Consider the following 18,426-nt stretch of genomic DNA (forward strand, 5'->3'; position numbering starts at 1 on the left):
CCTGAGGGTCACCCAAGTAATGTTCCTGGTTCCTGTAGTCTGCAAGGAACTGCAGACTACCAGGAACCTGGAGCACTACTCGTGTGGCCCTGAGGACACAGATAAACCTGCAAGTGCTTCAACGGCCTTCTAAAAGGATGCAAATATCCAGATGTCTGCAAGGAATGTAAATCCTTCCATTTCCCACTATCCTGTCAGAGCTGAATGAGAAGCTCAAAGAAAAAATAAGAAAGTCTAGTTGCCGCCTGAAATAGCACCTCTGAGACAACCATGACCTGGATGACTGAGAATTTCTACAGACTTTTAGCGTAGCAATTGTATACATCAAAGTTGATGTTCAATTGAAATTATGTGACATCTGACAATATCTCTGCCAATTTTCAAGATTCAGTATTGCATATCTATCGATTTAAATGTTTAAAATATTATCAGTGTAACATGCTATTTTCAGAATCACTACTTCATGGATATTATTGGTGAGAACTATGCCTATACAAAACTATCTCAGATCTCCTGGACCGTTCTTATGCCACTAAATACCTATCAGCAGTTCAGTGGTCTTTAGATGCCAGACATAACTCTGCAAAAGTTATACATGTCTGAGAATATTAAGGGCAGCAAATATAGGAAAAAAGCCCACCAAAAGGTTCATATTATTGGCCTGAATATATTATTATCTAGAAATACATTAGTAATGTATTTTCTACTAGTTATCTAGCAGTACCTGTAGATAAACCTTTTTTGCACCAGGAACATAATCTGCAATTCTGCCAAAGACCAGCCGACCGATTCCTGAAGTAATGCCAAGACAAAGTATAAGTGTTGTATCTGGAACATGTTCACCAATACGTTCTTTCACGTGGTTTAGCTATTCGGAAGGAGGAAAAACAGGATTTTAATATAACAAAAAAATCTAACACATAATACTTTAGTTTAAAATCAGCCGTATTTTAAAATGTTATTACATTTGTACACATTGTTTAAACAATCATATCTCAGCTTTATAAATTTGTTTGTAAATGTTCCTCTTTTGTTCTTGTATTTGTGATGCAACCAATGAAATTAAGAACCAGCTTCAAATTATGACCTAGCTTTGTACTTTAGCCAGTCATACTATCCTATCGTGGCTAATTAGAGTCTTCTTAGTTTAATAACAGCCCATATAAATGGACAAACAAACAAACAGCACTCATTGATAAAGTACTTGTTTATATCATGACTTAGTAAACCAAGTTAAGGTTTACTAGATAAGGTTTACAAGAAAGGATTTAGCTAAGCTGTTCTCATTTATAAAAATCACAGAACCAAGTCACAACGGATACAGTATTTCCATATACAAATGTAACTGAGTTGTATTGAATTCAGTTTCCCTATTGTATTTTCAAGTTGATTGGTTTCAATCAGATAATTACCAGACTTGGACTTCGAAAAATATAAGAACTGAAAAACCCACTGATTTCTTGAAAGCATTAAAAACAAGTCTTACAGCTAAACTTTGTAAACTTTATAATCAAAAGCTCAAGTAATAAGAAAAGCAGCTATGAACTGCTGCCATATTTGCAGAATGTCTTCCATGAGCCAACATTTAATCAATGATAATTCTAACAGCATCATTTGTAAGCTGGAAAAACACAAGTAATTCAGATTCCATGCTGGGTCATTCTGCATAATTATGGTACTAATCAACTTTTTACTGGGCAAATGTTTGAAAGGAAGGATGAATGCTGGGTTCTTATTCAGCACCTGTGTCAGAGAAAGACTGGCTGGGTCAGGGGGAAGAGTCAAGCAGGGAATTAGTCTGGAATCCTTATGTAGGCACAAGAGGGCAAGGTCTTACCCCTCCACACAGACACACTTGAATGCCATTGAACCTTATCTAGTCTTTTCTAACAGCCAGTCTGGGAAGATTCTCGTGAAATAGGCATGAGCAATAAAGTAGCTAATTGAACTCTTTACATATGGATCTCATTGTTCACACCTGATAACCTTCTAATTCATGAGATTCAAATTGTTTTTGTTCAATAAAGGCAGGTATATGTTCAGAAAAATAAACAAGGACAACACTATGTTTAAGTATAAACACTTTATAAAAGAAAAGTATCTAAACATTAAACTTAGAGTATCAAAAGAATCAAGAAGATGTGAAATTATTCTTACATATAGCATGAGTTTAAATTTAAGGGACCAAAATTAAAAATAGGAAAGAATAATACTGCACGTATCACAAATTATTGAACATTTCAGGCAAGAAGCCCTTCAAAGTTATATAACTAAAATAACAGAATTCTCATTCATCTCACAAACCCATTTAACTGAAAGGTTTAAGAGACTAATCAATAAACCACACTGATAAAAATTATTTTTCAAATGTTCCTTTTTTTCATACTATTTTGATTTTTTTTAAAAAAAACCCTCTGTAAAAGCTCAAAGTTTTAGATTATACCAGCTTTATAAAACATAGTAATGTGGTTGAAAAATACATCTGTTAGTATGTAAACATGCAAACAATTTTTTTCTATAGATAGGATTTGTGCTTTTTTACAACTGTAAGAAATTCATTTAATCCCTTGATACTACAGGAGAAATTAAATACTATAATCTTATTATTTACAGGAAGAAGTGATCTATATTACCAAAGAACAATATTTTTCCTCTTTTTTGTTCATAAATGAACCATCTGTGCAAGCCATAGCATAGCTAAGGACTTTTCCGCTGCTTAGTTGATAAGTTCTTTACTCAACCTTAAGTCTGCAAAACAAAAATGAATTGGCATGAAATTGGCTACTTAGCTGCTAGTACTTCTCTTGCTTCAGCTTCTTCCTTCTCAAGTCAATTGTCTGAGCTCCCTCTAAATGAGGAGTGACACAAATCTTGCTAGATTTTACCAACTTTTCAGATATCACTGTGGAGAGTATCAGAATACAATATAGGAGGAAATATTATTCATAACTCAGGATGACTTAAGCCTGTCTCACTTATGGGTTGTGCCAGGATGAAAGTAATCTCATTAGAATGCAACAGGGAAAAAAAGATATTGCTGAGATATGATAAGGTGCACATGGATAAAGAGATCCACAGTTGCAATTTAAGAACACCAATTCAATATTCTAAGAAACCTGAGCAAAATCTGACAGCCATAATGCTTAAAAGCAAGGGGGTTCTGACTATCTTGATATGTACTCCTGTATTCCTTGCTCTTAGATATACTGAGAACAAACACCTAGACTTGAAAGCGTATTTCAGAGAATGTTTTCCAAATAAATGTTCTCAGGAATATCATGTCAAAAGTGAAGTCAGGTTCAGAATAGCTATAAGCTATTCTGATATCTTTCGGGAAGAGCTTAATGGTCTGGCTCTTCCACCAGAACCTGGGCCCAGATTATTTGTGAACCCTCTGGCATGCTATATGTTCTTACAATTTTACATTCCTTCATTTGGTTGTCTATTATGTATGTGTGTTAATATTTCATTATGTTTCTCACTGATTATATATTCCCTGCAGAGTTGTGTGACAATTAGATGATCTACGATCAACTGATAAATAAACTATTGTCAAAAATCACTGGATTATTTTGCACCAAATGATACTTTCACACTCTAATCTACTTCATGTAACTGTTCTCAAGGTAAAATGGGATCATGCCTCCCAGAACTCTTTTGAGAGAATATTAACAAAATAAATTCTGAAGAGCTATTTAGAACTACTTACATTAGTAAGACTCAGTCTGTTCTAAAAATGCATTTTTAAATGCCAAAGCAGCACAAAAGAGAAAATTGGAGAAAATCTTTCTATTCATATATGTCTATTTGGTGTACCAAAAGTAGGCCCCATAGACAAATTCAGGCCCCATAGACAATTATATAAATTATATTAAATATTCAAATATTTTCTCCTGAACACATCCTTAGTCATTTGACTCATGACCTTCAAAAATTCATAAGTACAGTGTAGTTGCATTTTCACTAAAAAAAATGCTATGTTGTAATTGACCTATGGGATCTGATTTTTGCCTGTCTGTCTGTCTGTCTGTCTATGTATCATCTATCTATTTTATCTCTGTTATTGTGACTCTGAAAATTTCACAGAAACTTAAATAGCAGGTTCAGGAAAAAGGTTGGGCATAATGTTCTGTTAATTATCCTACCTGCCTCATATATCTTTGCAGATATATCTTTGAAATAGAGATGCTCATAATCCACAATAAATTAAAAATGTATAGACACATATTCTATACACAAATACAAATCAATATCATATTTTCTTATTTATATATAAACCAGACAAAATAGAAACAATCCTCCCCCCTCCAAAAAAAAAGAATGATAAAATGTATACTGTCTTATGGGACATGGCTAATAACATGTATGAACTTCAACAGAAAGCTTTCAACCATTTGAAATGCAGTTACCACTCAGAATGCAAACTACCTTCTAAATAAGTTTTGTGAAATAAGAAAAGGAGTGCCCCATCTTTTATTTTCTCTTTATCTGACTGCCTCTATGTTAACTTCTGGCATATGTGACCTCAACAGCAAGATCTGAATGGCCTTTTATTTATCTCATTCATTCATTCGAGTTGTTGGTACTCTGATGCTCAAATCAATAACTTTACACTCCTGCTCAGGAAAAAGTGTTGGAGTTGCATCCTTATACCTTATTTTTGTTTTTAGTTTTTTTTTAAAAAAGTCATACACTACCAGCAGTCTTTTGTTAATTTTTATCAAGTATTTACCCAGCAAACGGTGGGTAAATATTAAATATACAATAGATATAATGCAGTTTTAATTTTTATCATGTGAGGATTGCATTTGATACAGGACTAAATCAAATGCTTCTGGAGAAAGAACCTTATTTTGTTTTTTTGCCCAGAGCAAAATAGTCCTATTCAAAAATCAGTCAAGCTGGGTACATGGCATCTCAATAATGCTCAAAATGTAACTATTTTGTTGTTTCAACCCTGAAACAAAACTATCTGAACAAGCATGTTTTGTTTTGGACTTCAAATGTTTGAAACAACTTGCTTGAAAGCTGTTTCCTATGACTCAATACTCAAAATGTCAGTATTTGAAATGGTCAGATTTTGTTCCGAAAGCATGGAATGCACACAAGTCTTCTTTGAGCTTGGAACACCTTAAAAGTTTTGAGCTGAACACATTTTGCATGACTCTGTAGAAGAATAAAGATCTCATTATTCACAAGAGACACAGTTTTTTACCAACTTCTTTCCTTTCTCTAAAAAGAACATGTCTTTAAGTGGTTCTTCCCTTTTCTCATCATAGGTAGGAGATGCAGAAGCTATAAGTCTATTCACTTTCCCTTTTTAAAATATATGAGCTGTTAAATATATACTTTAATGCCACGATTAAAAAATGCTGGTACTGATGTGGTAAGTGCATGAGACAAGGGATTTCATTTAAATGTTTCATCTTGACAGGCAAGATACTGATTAATGTGAATACATAATAGAGAAGGGTACGATTCATTCTTGGGAGAAAAAAGCAGGGTTTGAATGAAATATAAATAAATATATTGAAATACATACTTTGGCTGCAAAAATATCACCTTGTAGAGAAATAGCCAACACACAACAATGTTTCTTCCCATATATTTCTACTGAAGCTTTTCATGAAAGCCCTGCTCCAGGCATCCACGCAGACTGAAAAATCTTGGATGGTTTGTTTGGAGCAGGGGATGCAGTGGCTCAGTGGGTTATAATGATGCTGGAGATGGTCTTTGCTCCAGCGGTTTGAACCCTAGCACTGCATGGTGGGGTCAGGATCATGGAAATTCTTAGAAAGCCTCTCTCTAAGCTTCTAAGAAAATATGTACAAGAAGGTAAATGGTAACTAATAATTATAATATTTGATCTCCACTTTTGCCTGCTGTAGCTGTAAAGACTCTATGGTAATATGGAAACAGATGTTTCCTTCCACCTCTGGAGAGGAAGGGAGGGAGACAGAGAGAGAGAGGGAGAGAGAGAGAGGTGAATCACAATTAAAAAGGATTAAATAAAGCAAACATAAATACTGCCAAGCAAAAACTCCTAAGTGCAAAGATATAGCAAATACAATGCTGTTAAAGGGGGAGGGTGGAAGCACTAACCTGCACTGTCAAATTGCAGCAGAAGTTGAAATCTGAAGGAAAATAAATGTAAAGATTAGGAAAGCAAGTAAAGCACATAAGAGTCATGGAAGTCTGGGGCCTTACACATATTAATGTAAAAACCATGATCACACTTTAATGCACAAGTAGCATATTAAATTTGGATATAGAAAGTTAATGAAAAAGAAGCACAACATGGAGACAAAGAGAACAGAAAAAAGATAGGAGAAAGATGATGGGAGACTTAATTATGATTGATATTCATAGAGAATAATCCTGAAAATAGTATCATTTGATGCAGATATAATTGAGAAACACAAAATAATGTATTTAAAGCAGTAAGTTGCTGTCAAGGCAAATAAGCAAACAAAAATGGCTCAAAAAGCAGTTAAATAACATAAGCCTGAATTCAATTATAAGTGAATGGGAATATTCGCATAAGTCAACTGATATAAAGGAGCATAAAAAAGCCACAACTGCATTTTGCCCTTGAGGTAACTGTACGGAGAATTTTTCAGTGATGCCATTCAATCCCTGTATATTTGTTTCTTTCAAGTTTGACATTCAAATTATTAAGAAAGATATATAGGGGAAAAAATTACTGACGACATCTATTTGAAGCTGACAATAATAGTTGGGGGCATCCTTGTTAATGTTAAAGAAGGTTTCTGCAATTCTCGCCTCAATCTGCAGCTCCCATAGCATATTTTCTGCTATTAATAAACTACTCCACATGCCAAGATGATCTTTTCTAAAGAATTATGAAGTGCATATCCTGACTTAGGTTTATCCTAAACCACAGTTACTCAATCACAAGTGAACTTTGGCCTGTTTGGCCTTTGGCCTATGCCTCTTTTTCCAACATCTGATTTGGGGGACATTCTCCCACAACTACCAATACTCTTCATTTATAATGATTTGCTGTTGTTGTTAGCTGTGAAGTCCTGTCTGACCCATCACGACCCCATGGACAATGTTCCTTCAGGCCTTTCTGTCCTCCACCATCTTCTGGAGTCTGTTTAAGCTCACGCCTACTGCTTCAGTGACTCCATTCAGCCACCTAATTCTCTGTCATCCCCTTCTTCTATTGCCCTCCATCTTTCCCAGCATTAGGCTCTTCTCCAGTGAGTCCTTCCTTCTCATTAGATGGTCAAAGTATTTTGAGTTTCAACTTCAGGATCTGGCCTTCTAAAGAGCAATCAGGGTTGATCTCCTCTAGGACTGACTGGTTTGATCACCCTGCAGTCCAAGGGACTCCCATGAGTCTTCTCTAGCACCATAGTTCAAAGGCCTCAATTCTTTGGTTCTCAGCTTGTCTTATGATCCAACTTTCACAGCCATTCATTGCAACTGGAAAACCATAGCTCTGCTTTTTGGTATGTTGTCTAGATTTGCCATAGCTCTACTCCCCAGGAGCGTCTTTTAATTTCTTGGCTACAGTGCCCATCTGCGATTTACCAGCTACCAAAATAATCATTGTCTTTTAAAGCAGAGGTACAGCTGAAATCAAAACTCTTGAAAACCAGGTTTCTATGCTTCTTAAAGTCTACAGTCTACACCCCTTGGCTAGCAAACAACCTTGAGAGAGGACCTGCCAGCTAACAATACAGATTCTCCCCATCTTAGGATGGCTCTGCATTATCTGATGTGAACAGAACCATCCATCTATATACTAATAAAACTCTTGTGTCTGTTTCATACTTTGTAATCCTTAGTTGGACGCAATGCTGCATCATACGATAAAATTTTGTCAACTAGGGTTTTTCAAATGGGCTAACTTTGAGAATGCTGTGGGAATGAAATTTAGTAATTTTTTGCTGCTTCAGTGCTACTGTGCTGTTGCTATTCAGTGTTACTGCTCTGCTGAAGCAATCAGCGGTAGTCACATGATCCTCATTTTCAATGTTCCCTGACAACTTCCCACAAGTTTGGAAACCTGGAAGGAGCTGATATGACTGCCGACACTAGTTGCCACCTTCCCACTAGCAAAGTTTATGAGAAGCTTGCAAAGAGAAAGTCAATGAGGAAATGGGACATCCTCCACCTATCCACTGTACTCCACTGACCTCTAGCCCACTCCCTTGCTTCCTCCCCAACCTAGCAGCAGCCACTGCTTATTGGAAAGAGGAGGGAAGGAGAGGGAGGGAGGGAAGAAGGAAGGATTTATAAGGTGACTGCCAGCTTCCCCTAAGGGAAATCAATAGGGTAACTGACAGAAAATCAGTAGTCACTCCTACTTATTTTATTTTTTTTGTCCACCCATAATCATTCTATGTTTCTGTTCAAGTAAGAAGATATCTCTGCAACAATGACCCAATGGGTCACTGCTTGCCTGCTGAAAACTATAGTTGATCCTTTCTGGGCTTTGAGGGAAGCCAGAACAGGGGCTGTCTTCATTGAGGAGACCAAAATGTCTGTCAGATTTCCTGCCAGTTACTCTGCACATTATTGAGATCCAGTGTATTTGAGTAGGGAACAATGGTTCACTTCAAGCATATATCACATCAAGTTGCCCTCTAGTTAGATATTTTAACTAATTTTTATGATAATCTACTGATGAACAGCAGAAGTTTATTCATTATTAAGAAATAAATTGTTCATTATTATCTATCAATAAGTAACTGACACTCCAATCTGTAGAGATTAAGATGAGGACCAGATAAAGCACAGACGAGGTTTTTCTGACCTGGTCTTTCCATCCAAAAATGATAGCTCTGAGTTGGTATTTTCATCGGGACATCTAGAAGGAAGAACTCTATTATAGTTTACATTAGTTTTATTCTTGTGTTTGCAATTTTCAATAAAATTATATTTTCAAAAATAGAAGAAAGAAAATGGGCAAAAATCTGATTTACAAAAACACATTCCTCCAAAAATCAACTTGAACTAGATAATTCTAGTCCTGTTTTCCAATCTGAATGGGCCATAGTACAATCATATGAAATGACATTTTTATTGTAAAGATATTTTTATTGGCACTGGTAAGTTAGCACTATTTTGTTTCATGTAATACATTATATCACTTTTTATCAAAAGCACTCTGCCAATAAAGTATTCTATTCTATTCTATTCTATTCTATTCTATTCTATTCTATTCTATTCTATTCTATTCTATTCTATTCTATTCTATTCTAATAAAGACATTGAAAACTTTAGTCTAATATAAAAAAATATAAAAAATATAATATAAAAATATAATATAAAAAAATCTATCTACATATTACATTATCTCCCTTTGGGTATCCAATATTATAGAGCGTGAGTTAAGATAATTTAAATGAATTAATTAATCATGAAATATAAGAAAAAGTACAATTAAACCCCCTTTAAACCAATATCTTTCACTATACGCCATCTATTTTCATTACCATCCTTATTTCCATCACATCACAGACTGAATTATATGTTGTCTTTTGTTCTTTAAATTCACTTCCCTACCTATTTTTGTTTGTTTCTTTGTTTTTGAGGAGCTGATCTATTCTATTCTCCTGCAATATAAGGGAAGATGTATATTGCATTTGTAATTTAATCCTGATTATCTATGACCAAACCAGTGGAGGAATTTTTACTATTGGTTCTGTGGGGGCGGCTTGGAGGGCATGGCAGGGGAAGGAAACTGTAAAATCTCCAGTCAGAGGTGGTATTTGCTAGTTTTCTGAACCACTCAAAATTTCTGCTACCAGTTCTCCAGAACTGGTCAGAACCTGCTGAATACCACCTCTGGACCAAACCACCAATGTGCTTTTATACTTGCCATTTATTTTTGCATTTTATTCATATTCATTCACTATTCATTCATTCGCAACCCTCTCTCTACATTTTATTATAAACACTTAAATATTTCTATTCCCACTACATTACACCAGTGCTTATATTCCTCTTCTGAAAGGCCCAATCGCTTTTTCTGTACTCTCCTGTCTGATCCCCACTCATTCATTTATGTAATCTAACAGAATAATTTTTCACTAATTTTTGCTAAATTGCATCCATTCAGAATGTTGCACATTTTCTCCAAACTCATCACTTTTTCTTCCATTCACTGGAAGGTAACATGCATTGGTTTGTTGATTCCAACTTGTATGTCATACATGTGATATATAATTTAGAGGCAGCTATTGAAAATTCTCTCTTTCAAAATTAACGTACTAAAACTATAACTGGCCCAAGGAATCTTGCCAATCTTGACTCGGCCTCTACAGAGTCAAATTAAAAATATATCAGCTACCCTTATTCTGAATTTGTGCCTGATTTGAGTGCCTATCCTATAAGTTGTTGCACCATTTTTCGCAACTTTGAGATATCATATCGTGTTCACGCAATATCTGAGAGATATCCGTATGCCTGCCCTCAGTTCAGAATTATTTCCATGGTGCCACAAAGTTGCTTCAAGGGAATCCAAGAAAATGCACCTAAAACCATTCTTCCCAAATTTATTTCTTCTGTCAACTAAATCAGTGTAATCTTTTTTTTAAAAGGTGTTGTTGTGCATGAAGAAAAAGGCTAAGTTATTGCCTGCACAGAACAAGAAAAACAAATGGAAAAATTTTAAAAGGCAAGGACAATGAAATCAGGAAACTCTCTTCCTGTGACCAGTTGCAAACTTATATTGTTCAAGCAAGTCTAACAATTATTCGGCATCAAGTTTCCCCACCTCAAATTTCTGGGCTTCAGAAATCACCAAACAAGTTCTCTGAAGAAGTACAGGTAGTCCTTTAGTTGCAACCACAACTGAGCTCAAAATTTCTGTTGCTAAGCAAAAGGGTTAAGTTAATTTTGCCCCATTTTATCACCTTTCTTGCCACAGTTGTTAAATGAATCATTGCAGTTAATTTAGTAGCACAGTTCTTAAATGAATCTTGCTTCCCCATTGGCTTTGCTTGTCAGAAGGTCACAAAAAGGGATCACATGTCCCATGTAAAAAGAGAACACCGCTGACAATGCTGCTGCCCTACAAAGTGACCTTGACTATGTGTCAGAATGGTTGCATAATTGGCAACTCCAAATTTCAACTGTCCTACACATTGGCAATGAAAATCAGAACACCAAATACAAGTTGGGCAGAAACAATCTCGTAGACGACCCTCACTCTGTCAAGGACCTAGGAGTATTCATCTCAAACTAACTAAGCCCCAGAGCTCACTGTAACAACATTGACAAAAATCTTATTTTGTGAAGCTTCTTCTCTGGTAACATTTAAATGCTAACTAGGGCAGACCAGTGGTGAATTCAAATTTTTTTACTACCAGTTCTATGGGCGTGGCTTGGTGGGTGGCTGTAAAATCCCCAGTCAGAGATGGGATTTGCTGTTTCTCCGAACTACTCAAAATTTCCGCTACCGGAATACAGCTCATCCACCTGGAACCCACACTGGGGACATTAACACAATTGAGCAGGTTCAGAGGTATTTCTCAAGAAAAATACTCCACTCCTCTACTCACAATAGAATTCCTTATGTCTCTAGGCTTGAAATTTTGGGCTTGGACAATCTGGAACTGGGCCACCTGTGGTCCGATCTAAGCATAGTACACAAAATTGTCTGCTACAATGTCTTGCCTGCCAATGACTTTCAGCTTCAACCACAATAATACAGGGGGGAACAATCATACAAACTCAAGATAAACTGCTTCAAACTCGATTGCAGAAAATTTGACTTCAGCAACAGAATGGTCAACACCTGGAATGCTCTACTGACTCCATTGTTACAGCCTCAAACCCTCACAGCTTCAATCTCAAACTGTCTACTGTGCACCTCACTCTATTCCTAAGAGGTCCATAAAGGGGACATGCATAAGTGCACTAGCGTGCCTACACTCCCTGTCTTATTGTCCCCATTTATCTGCATTTACTTCCTTTGTTCGTGTTTATGTTCATATCTATACTTATCTTGTACATATTTGACAAACAAATAAAATAAATTAATAAAAATAAAATAGAATACTGCAACTCCCATAAATATGAGTCAGTTGCCAAACATCCAAATTTTGATCACATGACCGTGGGGGTGCTGTAATGGTCATAAGTTTGAAAAAAGGTCATAAGTCACTTTTTTCAGTGTCATAATTTTCAACAGTCACCAAATTAATAGTTCTAAGTCAAGGACTCCTATATGTCAGCAAGATCAGACTACAGTTATCACATTTATCAGGCATTAAAAGTATCAATTAAAATTTCAAGGTTTTCATATATTTTTTTTGAAAATTTTATTTGGGTTTTCACAAAAACAAAATACAAATAAAACATCTTTTTTGAAAATAGCATGGTCCCAGGTTATCACTTCTTCATACAGGCACAAAATTCAATTTCATGCTCATTTTTATATTCTATTCCATATCTTATTACCATTTTATATTTTCTACATAGTTTTTCCCCTCTTTTAATTTTCTCAACTTTGTTTTAATTATCTCATCTCAATTCAAATCATTATATTTATACTTTTGTCTGTCCTGTTTCAATTTCACATTATCTTTTCTTATTAAGCAAATTTTTCCCTGTAGTTACCAATTAGAGTATGACACCTTCATATCCTTTAATTTTATCTATTCAAACTCTTATTTAAGCTTCAATGTATACCTTTAAGATTATAGCATTCAATATAATACATAACTTCAAATCGAGTTCTGCTTGGTACATTCTTAAAATAGAGACTAAAATTATATATATAAGTAAATAAAACACACATTCCATTCCAATTCAATTCTATCATTAATATGCATTAAAATCTTAACATCTTTAACATTTCTTTTCAATTAAATATCATACTTCCTTGGGAACACTTATAAACTTTCCATAGTTAATTCTTTTTTTCCATATTTCTCACTTATATTTTTATAAATCATTACTAATAATTAGAAATGTTCCCTTTTAATTCTCTCAGTCATTTTAATTCATTTATTTATTAACAAACATCCCACTACATTACAGTAAATATTTTATCCATCATCATATTTTCTAAAATTATTTCTATTTGTAATATAACAATGCTATCTTATGTACCTTTGCAGAATCCCTTTTGCAATTAAATTTTCACCCATTATCTCTAAACAAGCTTATGGTTACAATCCTTATATCTTTTCTCTGTTTCTCCATTTCTTGTTTCTGTTTTTTACAACTTCTTTTCCTTGCCTTCTTCCCCCTCTTCTTCTCCCTCCCCTTTTTACCCCCTCGTCTCTCTACTTCTAACTCTCTCATCTGTAATCCCCTCTTCTGTTGCTTTCTAATATTATACTTATCTTTCAAATTGTTCTTCTTTTTGGTTGTTTTTTCTAGTCTTAAACCTTTCACTCTCTTTCCCCCCTTTTCTTTTTTCCCCCCACTTAAAATTATTTGATCATTAAAGAAGGCTGCTTCTTTGTCCCAATCTTCTTATTCTGCAAGCATTTCTTGTTGCTTCTCATAGTTCCAGATCTCCATTTCTAAGAATTGAAACAGGAAGCCATAAGAACTTCTCCCTTCTTGTGCATCTTCTTTCCATTTTTAAAGTTCCGTTTTCAGTTCTTCGAAGAGTGATACCATTTTAAAAACTTTTAAACAACCACCCGGGTAATTTTAGTCATCTAGATGCAAAAACCAAAAATCAGCAAATAATCCAAATAATCCAAGGCTGTTTCTACTTGCTTCTTTTTTCCACTTTCTCTTCCTGGGGTTCTATTATTTTGTTACCAAGTTTCAATTAAAATGTATCTTTGAGGAATCTTGTTAAAATTTCACTGTAAGTTCCTTTTAATTACAGTTCCATTCCTTAATTCCAGGCAGCCTCCTCCATTTTTCCAGATCCTGCCCTTTTATTCTTTTTTTTCCTCCTTTCCTGCTTTTAAAAACTTTTAAATGTCCAGAAATCTTTATTATCCCTTTGGCTTTTATTTTCAGCTTAGATGCCTATTAATGTCAAAGTGAATTTTTTTTCAATTTCTTGCTTAAGTGTCTTAGCAATGAGTATAAGGAAGGGAAGAAAAAAAACCTAATCCTTTCCCTTCTCTCTCTCCTTCGCAGCTTCAAAGTCTTCTTTGGGAACAATGTTGTTAAGTTTAAATTCCAGGGTACCTTATTTGTTGCTTTTGCTGTTTGACCCGGTCAACCAAAATTTTCTCTTCTTATCTTCCTCCTGCACATTCTTTTCCGGTCGAGTTCTTCTTTGTGGTGGCCATTTCTGATCACCGCTACAGCCGCCTTCGGGAAAGGGAGTAATGGCCAGCTGGGGAGGAGAGATGCGGCTCTCCTCAACCCTGCAGGCAGTCTCCCCCCTCTTCACCACCTCTACAGGGTGGCTTAGCCCCAAAACCAGCTGGCTCGGGGCGCTCAGTGGCGAGCATGGATCGAAGCCTCGGAGAGATAAGGTTTCGGTCTGTCGCCGAAGAAGCTCAAACTGGAAGATCCCAGGGTTTTAATATTTTTTTATTAAACATGAAAACACCTTAAATTGAGGAGTCCGATCTCCTGCTCTCTATCTTTGTTTTTCTCAGTATTCACTGTCAGCAGAAATACAACAATAGAGATGGCCCAATGGATTCCTTTTCCTCGCTCTATCTTACCCAAGGTGATGTGAAGGGGTGGGTGGGAAGGGAAGCTAAGAAAAACTGAATACAGTAGAGTAAAAAGATGCGGAGGAAGAAGTGTAATACAAAGCAAGAGAGAGACAACAAAGAACTATATGAATACTAGAGTATGTATAGTTTCAGTTACATCTATAAGCTTCCAGTTCTATTGTGCTACGTGGGGGATGCACAAATTTAAATTTTCCTTCTCACATAACATACAGCCAGAAAACTAGAAATTTTGAAATTATCAACCAAAAATATTTTCCTAATATAAAGTAAAAATGAAAAAGATATAATAGATTTTCTAAAAAAAAAAACCAAAAACCAAGAAGTTGTTTCAGAAATGTAAATATAATAATTTGAATCGGTTTCAGAAAAGCTATATAAGTTCTAGGGAATGTAAGAAAAATTATTTTAAAATAAAATGTGAATTAACATTTTAAGTAATAAATATGAACTTATATCCTGATTTTAAGTTTTATCACCCATCTATAAGGTTTCTTTGCCTTACTAAATTTTGTCCTAGGTTCAGACATAGGATAACAAATCCATTCTTACTCCCCACATATTAGAGTTGACCTTAAGGTTTTTTAAATTTATCATTTGTTATATAACATCCTAATTCTATCCTAGACAAGATGAATTACACATAAATTTAATTAATAAATAAGTAAATTCACACAACTGTGTCTCAACTAAATAGACCAAGTTGTTTTGCCCCAGCAAATAGTTCCTTTGCTCTTCTTTCTATAGCATACAAACATAATGAATGTATTAAGTTTTTATTTACTCAAAAAATAAATATGAGCTGTAGCATAAATCAGGATCTTAAACAGACCTCAAATTATGAAACATAACAGATAAAAAAAGAAAACAAATTATGACTGATTGAAGATTTCCTAGTTTGTAATCCCCAAAGATGGGTTTTGGCCCAGCAACTGTTCCATTCATATCTCAGCTTTTCTCTTAGGTCTTAAGCCAACATTATGCTCTGCAAATAATTGTCTGAAGACCCTCTTCCCCAGTTTAATATAGCTTTTTACACAAATTAAACAGTGAAGGAAATGAAGAAATAGTAACCTTTTTTGTTAAAAAGAACATTTTTTTAAAAAAAAAATCGAAGTATTTTAACATAAAGTTTATTACATTCACTTATGTAAGCAATAAAATATAAAAACAGAAAGATGAATACTTACTAGATGAACATAAGGTATGAAGTATCCAAATAAAGCAGCTGGAACACCCAGAGCCCAGATTCTATAACTCAGAATTTTGAAAATGGAAAAATTACACATTTCTTTCGCTGGAGGCAATTTGAACTTCCTTTTTTCACTTTGTTTGGTATTAGGCATAAGAGGTTTGTAAGTAAAGCCAGCCAGGAAGAGAATAAATAAAAAAATGCATAGGATTCGAAAAGTTCCATAGAGGCCAAGAGAACGGATCAGTTCATCTAAAACAAAAGGCAGTGTTATAGTAAACAAACTACTCCCAGCGGTAACAATGCCATTCACCAGTCCCAGGCGCTTCTTGAAATACTGTCCCAAAATGACCAGGGATGGTTGATAGCTAAATGAGCAGCCACAGCCAAACAAGATTCCGTAAGTGAAATACAGAGGTCCAAGTGAGCTACAACAAATAGAAAACAGTGTTAATTATGGTCTTTGGCATATTTTCCTTTTTTAATTTTTCAATTTTGTTTTATATTGGCATTTGGATATTGTTAAAAAATCAAAGATAATTTAGTACTTATGATGCTGTCTCTACTCTAAAATATTGCTTGTCAAATCTAAAAGGCTATCTTTTTATAATGTTTACATGAGCCAACTTTTATCCCCAAAATGTAATTTTGCATAGTTCAAACCAACATTATACATTTTTCACATGGATTGCATAATGAAGAAAAATATTTCTTGTGATATGAAAATTATAGTTCTATTATTAGCTTAAAATTGCATTTGACCTTTTCTGCAGTTATATCACACACTGTTGATTCATATTCAGATTCTATTCCCATCATATTTCCTATTTCCTAAAAGAAGAATAGTAACAAGGTGTATGCTACATTTTATTTTATTATTTTCATCCAATTCTTTTAATTTATGAAGATTAAATCAAACTGAATTTTATTTTTGTCTTTCAAGTATGCAATCTCCAAACTTTTGTTTGTATTTTTATTTTTTGTAAAAAAAAAAAAAGAGCATCCTCAATTATTTATTTATAAATTACATCCATGGTACTATTACAGTATATTATGCACATAATAAAACATACACCCAAAATATATATCTTAAAAGGATGAGATAAATATAGACATTTTATTTTTTCTTGCAAGCCAATGGATCATTTTGTGCATATCCCATTTTTGAGACCAGTATTCTAGCTGTGCCAGTAAATCCGTATCATTTGTAAATTTGATAAATATACTGCTTATCTCTTCTGTGGGCATATAAAAAAGCATCTTCTGAAACTTTCATTAGCTTTCTGGAAATATCAAGGGAAATTTCACAGCATGATTGAACTGCATGAATAGAAACCATTTCCAGATACTGGAAATGGTAAATGAGGCTGAAAGCAAAACCACGCACCCACTGCACTTCCAGAAGTGATTAACTAAGTAGATAAAGAGAAAATATCTCTACTAAACATTCAGATGGGATATATAAAGTGCTACTGTATGTACCCTTAATGATGCAGGGATGTATAATAGATTTTTTTCCCCAATAATGTACACCATTTTACAACCCTATGCCATTTTACAAACTACTTTGAACAATCTTTTCAAATATGAAAAGGAAGATCTGAATAATTTTGTCTTGAATGAATGGTGTAGAGACTTATGGAGGTAACCTTGAAGGAGGAATACAAGGACAGTTACATAAGCATTAACTTAGCCCTAAAAGAGAAGAAAGTGTGATAAAGAAACTCAAGATTGTCTGGCTTTGATTTGCTTAAGTATAAGATTCAGAGGAGAAAGAGAAAAACTTTTGTGCTTTCAAAATTCTGTTCCTATACACTACAAACATAAAGTAGAGTTCCTGGGATCTGTGTGGAATCTGTTTACCTCAAATCATTGACAAATGGGCAGCAAAGAATTCATAGCTCAAGAGGAATCCATGCAAAATCTCACTATTTTCTTGAATATACAATAATCCCTGGGGTAAGAGGTTTTCTCACTTTTAATACAAAAATAACATAGAGCAATACGAGGAAAGGTTTATTTACAGAGGCCCACTTTACCTCAGAAATGGCTGCTTAAATCATGTTTGATGACAGAACAAATCATGATCGTAAGGGTGCTGTTGGCTAATACTAAGTGCTAGGATAATACTTTAAATATGACATAACTAAAATTACATCATAGTTAAAGTATTATCCTAGCATCCTTAAGATCATGATCTGTTCTGTCATCAAGCATGATTTAAGATCAAGATCATGATCTAATGATAGGAAGTTGGAAGGTTGGGCAGAAGAAATATTAGAGTTGTCAAGGGAGTGCCCTAAATAAACTGCTAGAGGCCAATTGCATTTTGAAAAGTCAATGAAAATTAATATTCTTACCGTACAAAGGAGCTTAAAAGGAGCCCAACGAAAGCCACAGCTGCTCCTACTACAGCTACTTGTCGACAACCAAATATGTTGGTAAATACACTGACAATGGGAGAACAGAAGAAAATCATCCCCATCGATAAAGAATTCACCAATGCTACAGAAAAGATTAAAAATTAAAATTGATTTAGCATGGCAGGTTTGATAATACACAGTGTAATATTTATTCCAGTTTTTAGGTAGC

The 18,426-nt window shown here is 34.6% G+C and overlaps 1 protein-coding gene across 3 annotated transcripts in view; it reads right to left on the reverse strand.

Annotated features, from left to right (window-relative positions):
• Nucleotides 1-18,426, reverse strand: part of SLC16A10 (solute carrier family 16 member 10) — a 33,952-nt gene continuing 15,526 nt past the window's right edge. The window contains exons 2-5 of one of the 3 annotated variants that reach the window (XM_087913048.1): nt 18,195-18,339; nt 15,833-16,262; nt 6,103-6,134; nt 2,848-2,902 (exon numbers count right to left, since the gene is read on the reverse strand). In XM_087913048.1, coding sequence (XP_087769174.1) covers nt 6,111-6,134; nt 15,833-16,262; nt 18,195-18,339 — 599 coding nt within the window. In that variant the 3' untranslated portion in view covers nt 2,848-2,902; nt 6,103-6,110. Of the gene's footprint in view, nt 869-2,847; nt 2,903-6,102; nt 6,135-15,832; nt 16,263-18,194; nt 18,340-18,426 lie in introns of those variants that run through there. The other 2 variants (XM_087913046.1, XM_087913052.1) reach the window with 2 other exon arrangements.

The sequence above is a fragment of the Pseudonaja textilis genome, chromosome 1, assembly GCF_049901715.1.
Source record: "Pseudonaja textilis isolate UNSWEBS1 chromosome 1, rPseTex1.2, whole genome shotgun sequence".
Taxonomy (NCBI): Eukaryota; Metazoa; Chordata; class Lepidosauria; order Squamata; family Elapidae; genus Pseudonaja; species Pseudonaja textilis.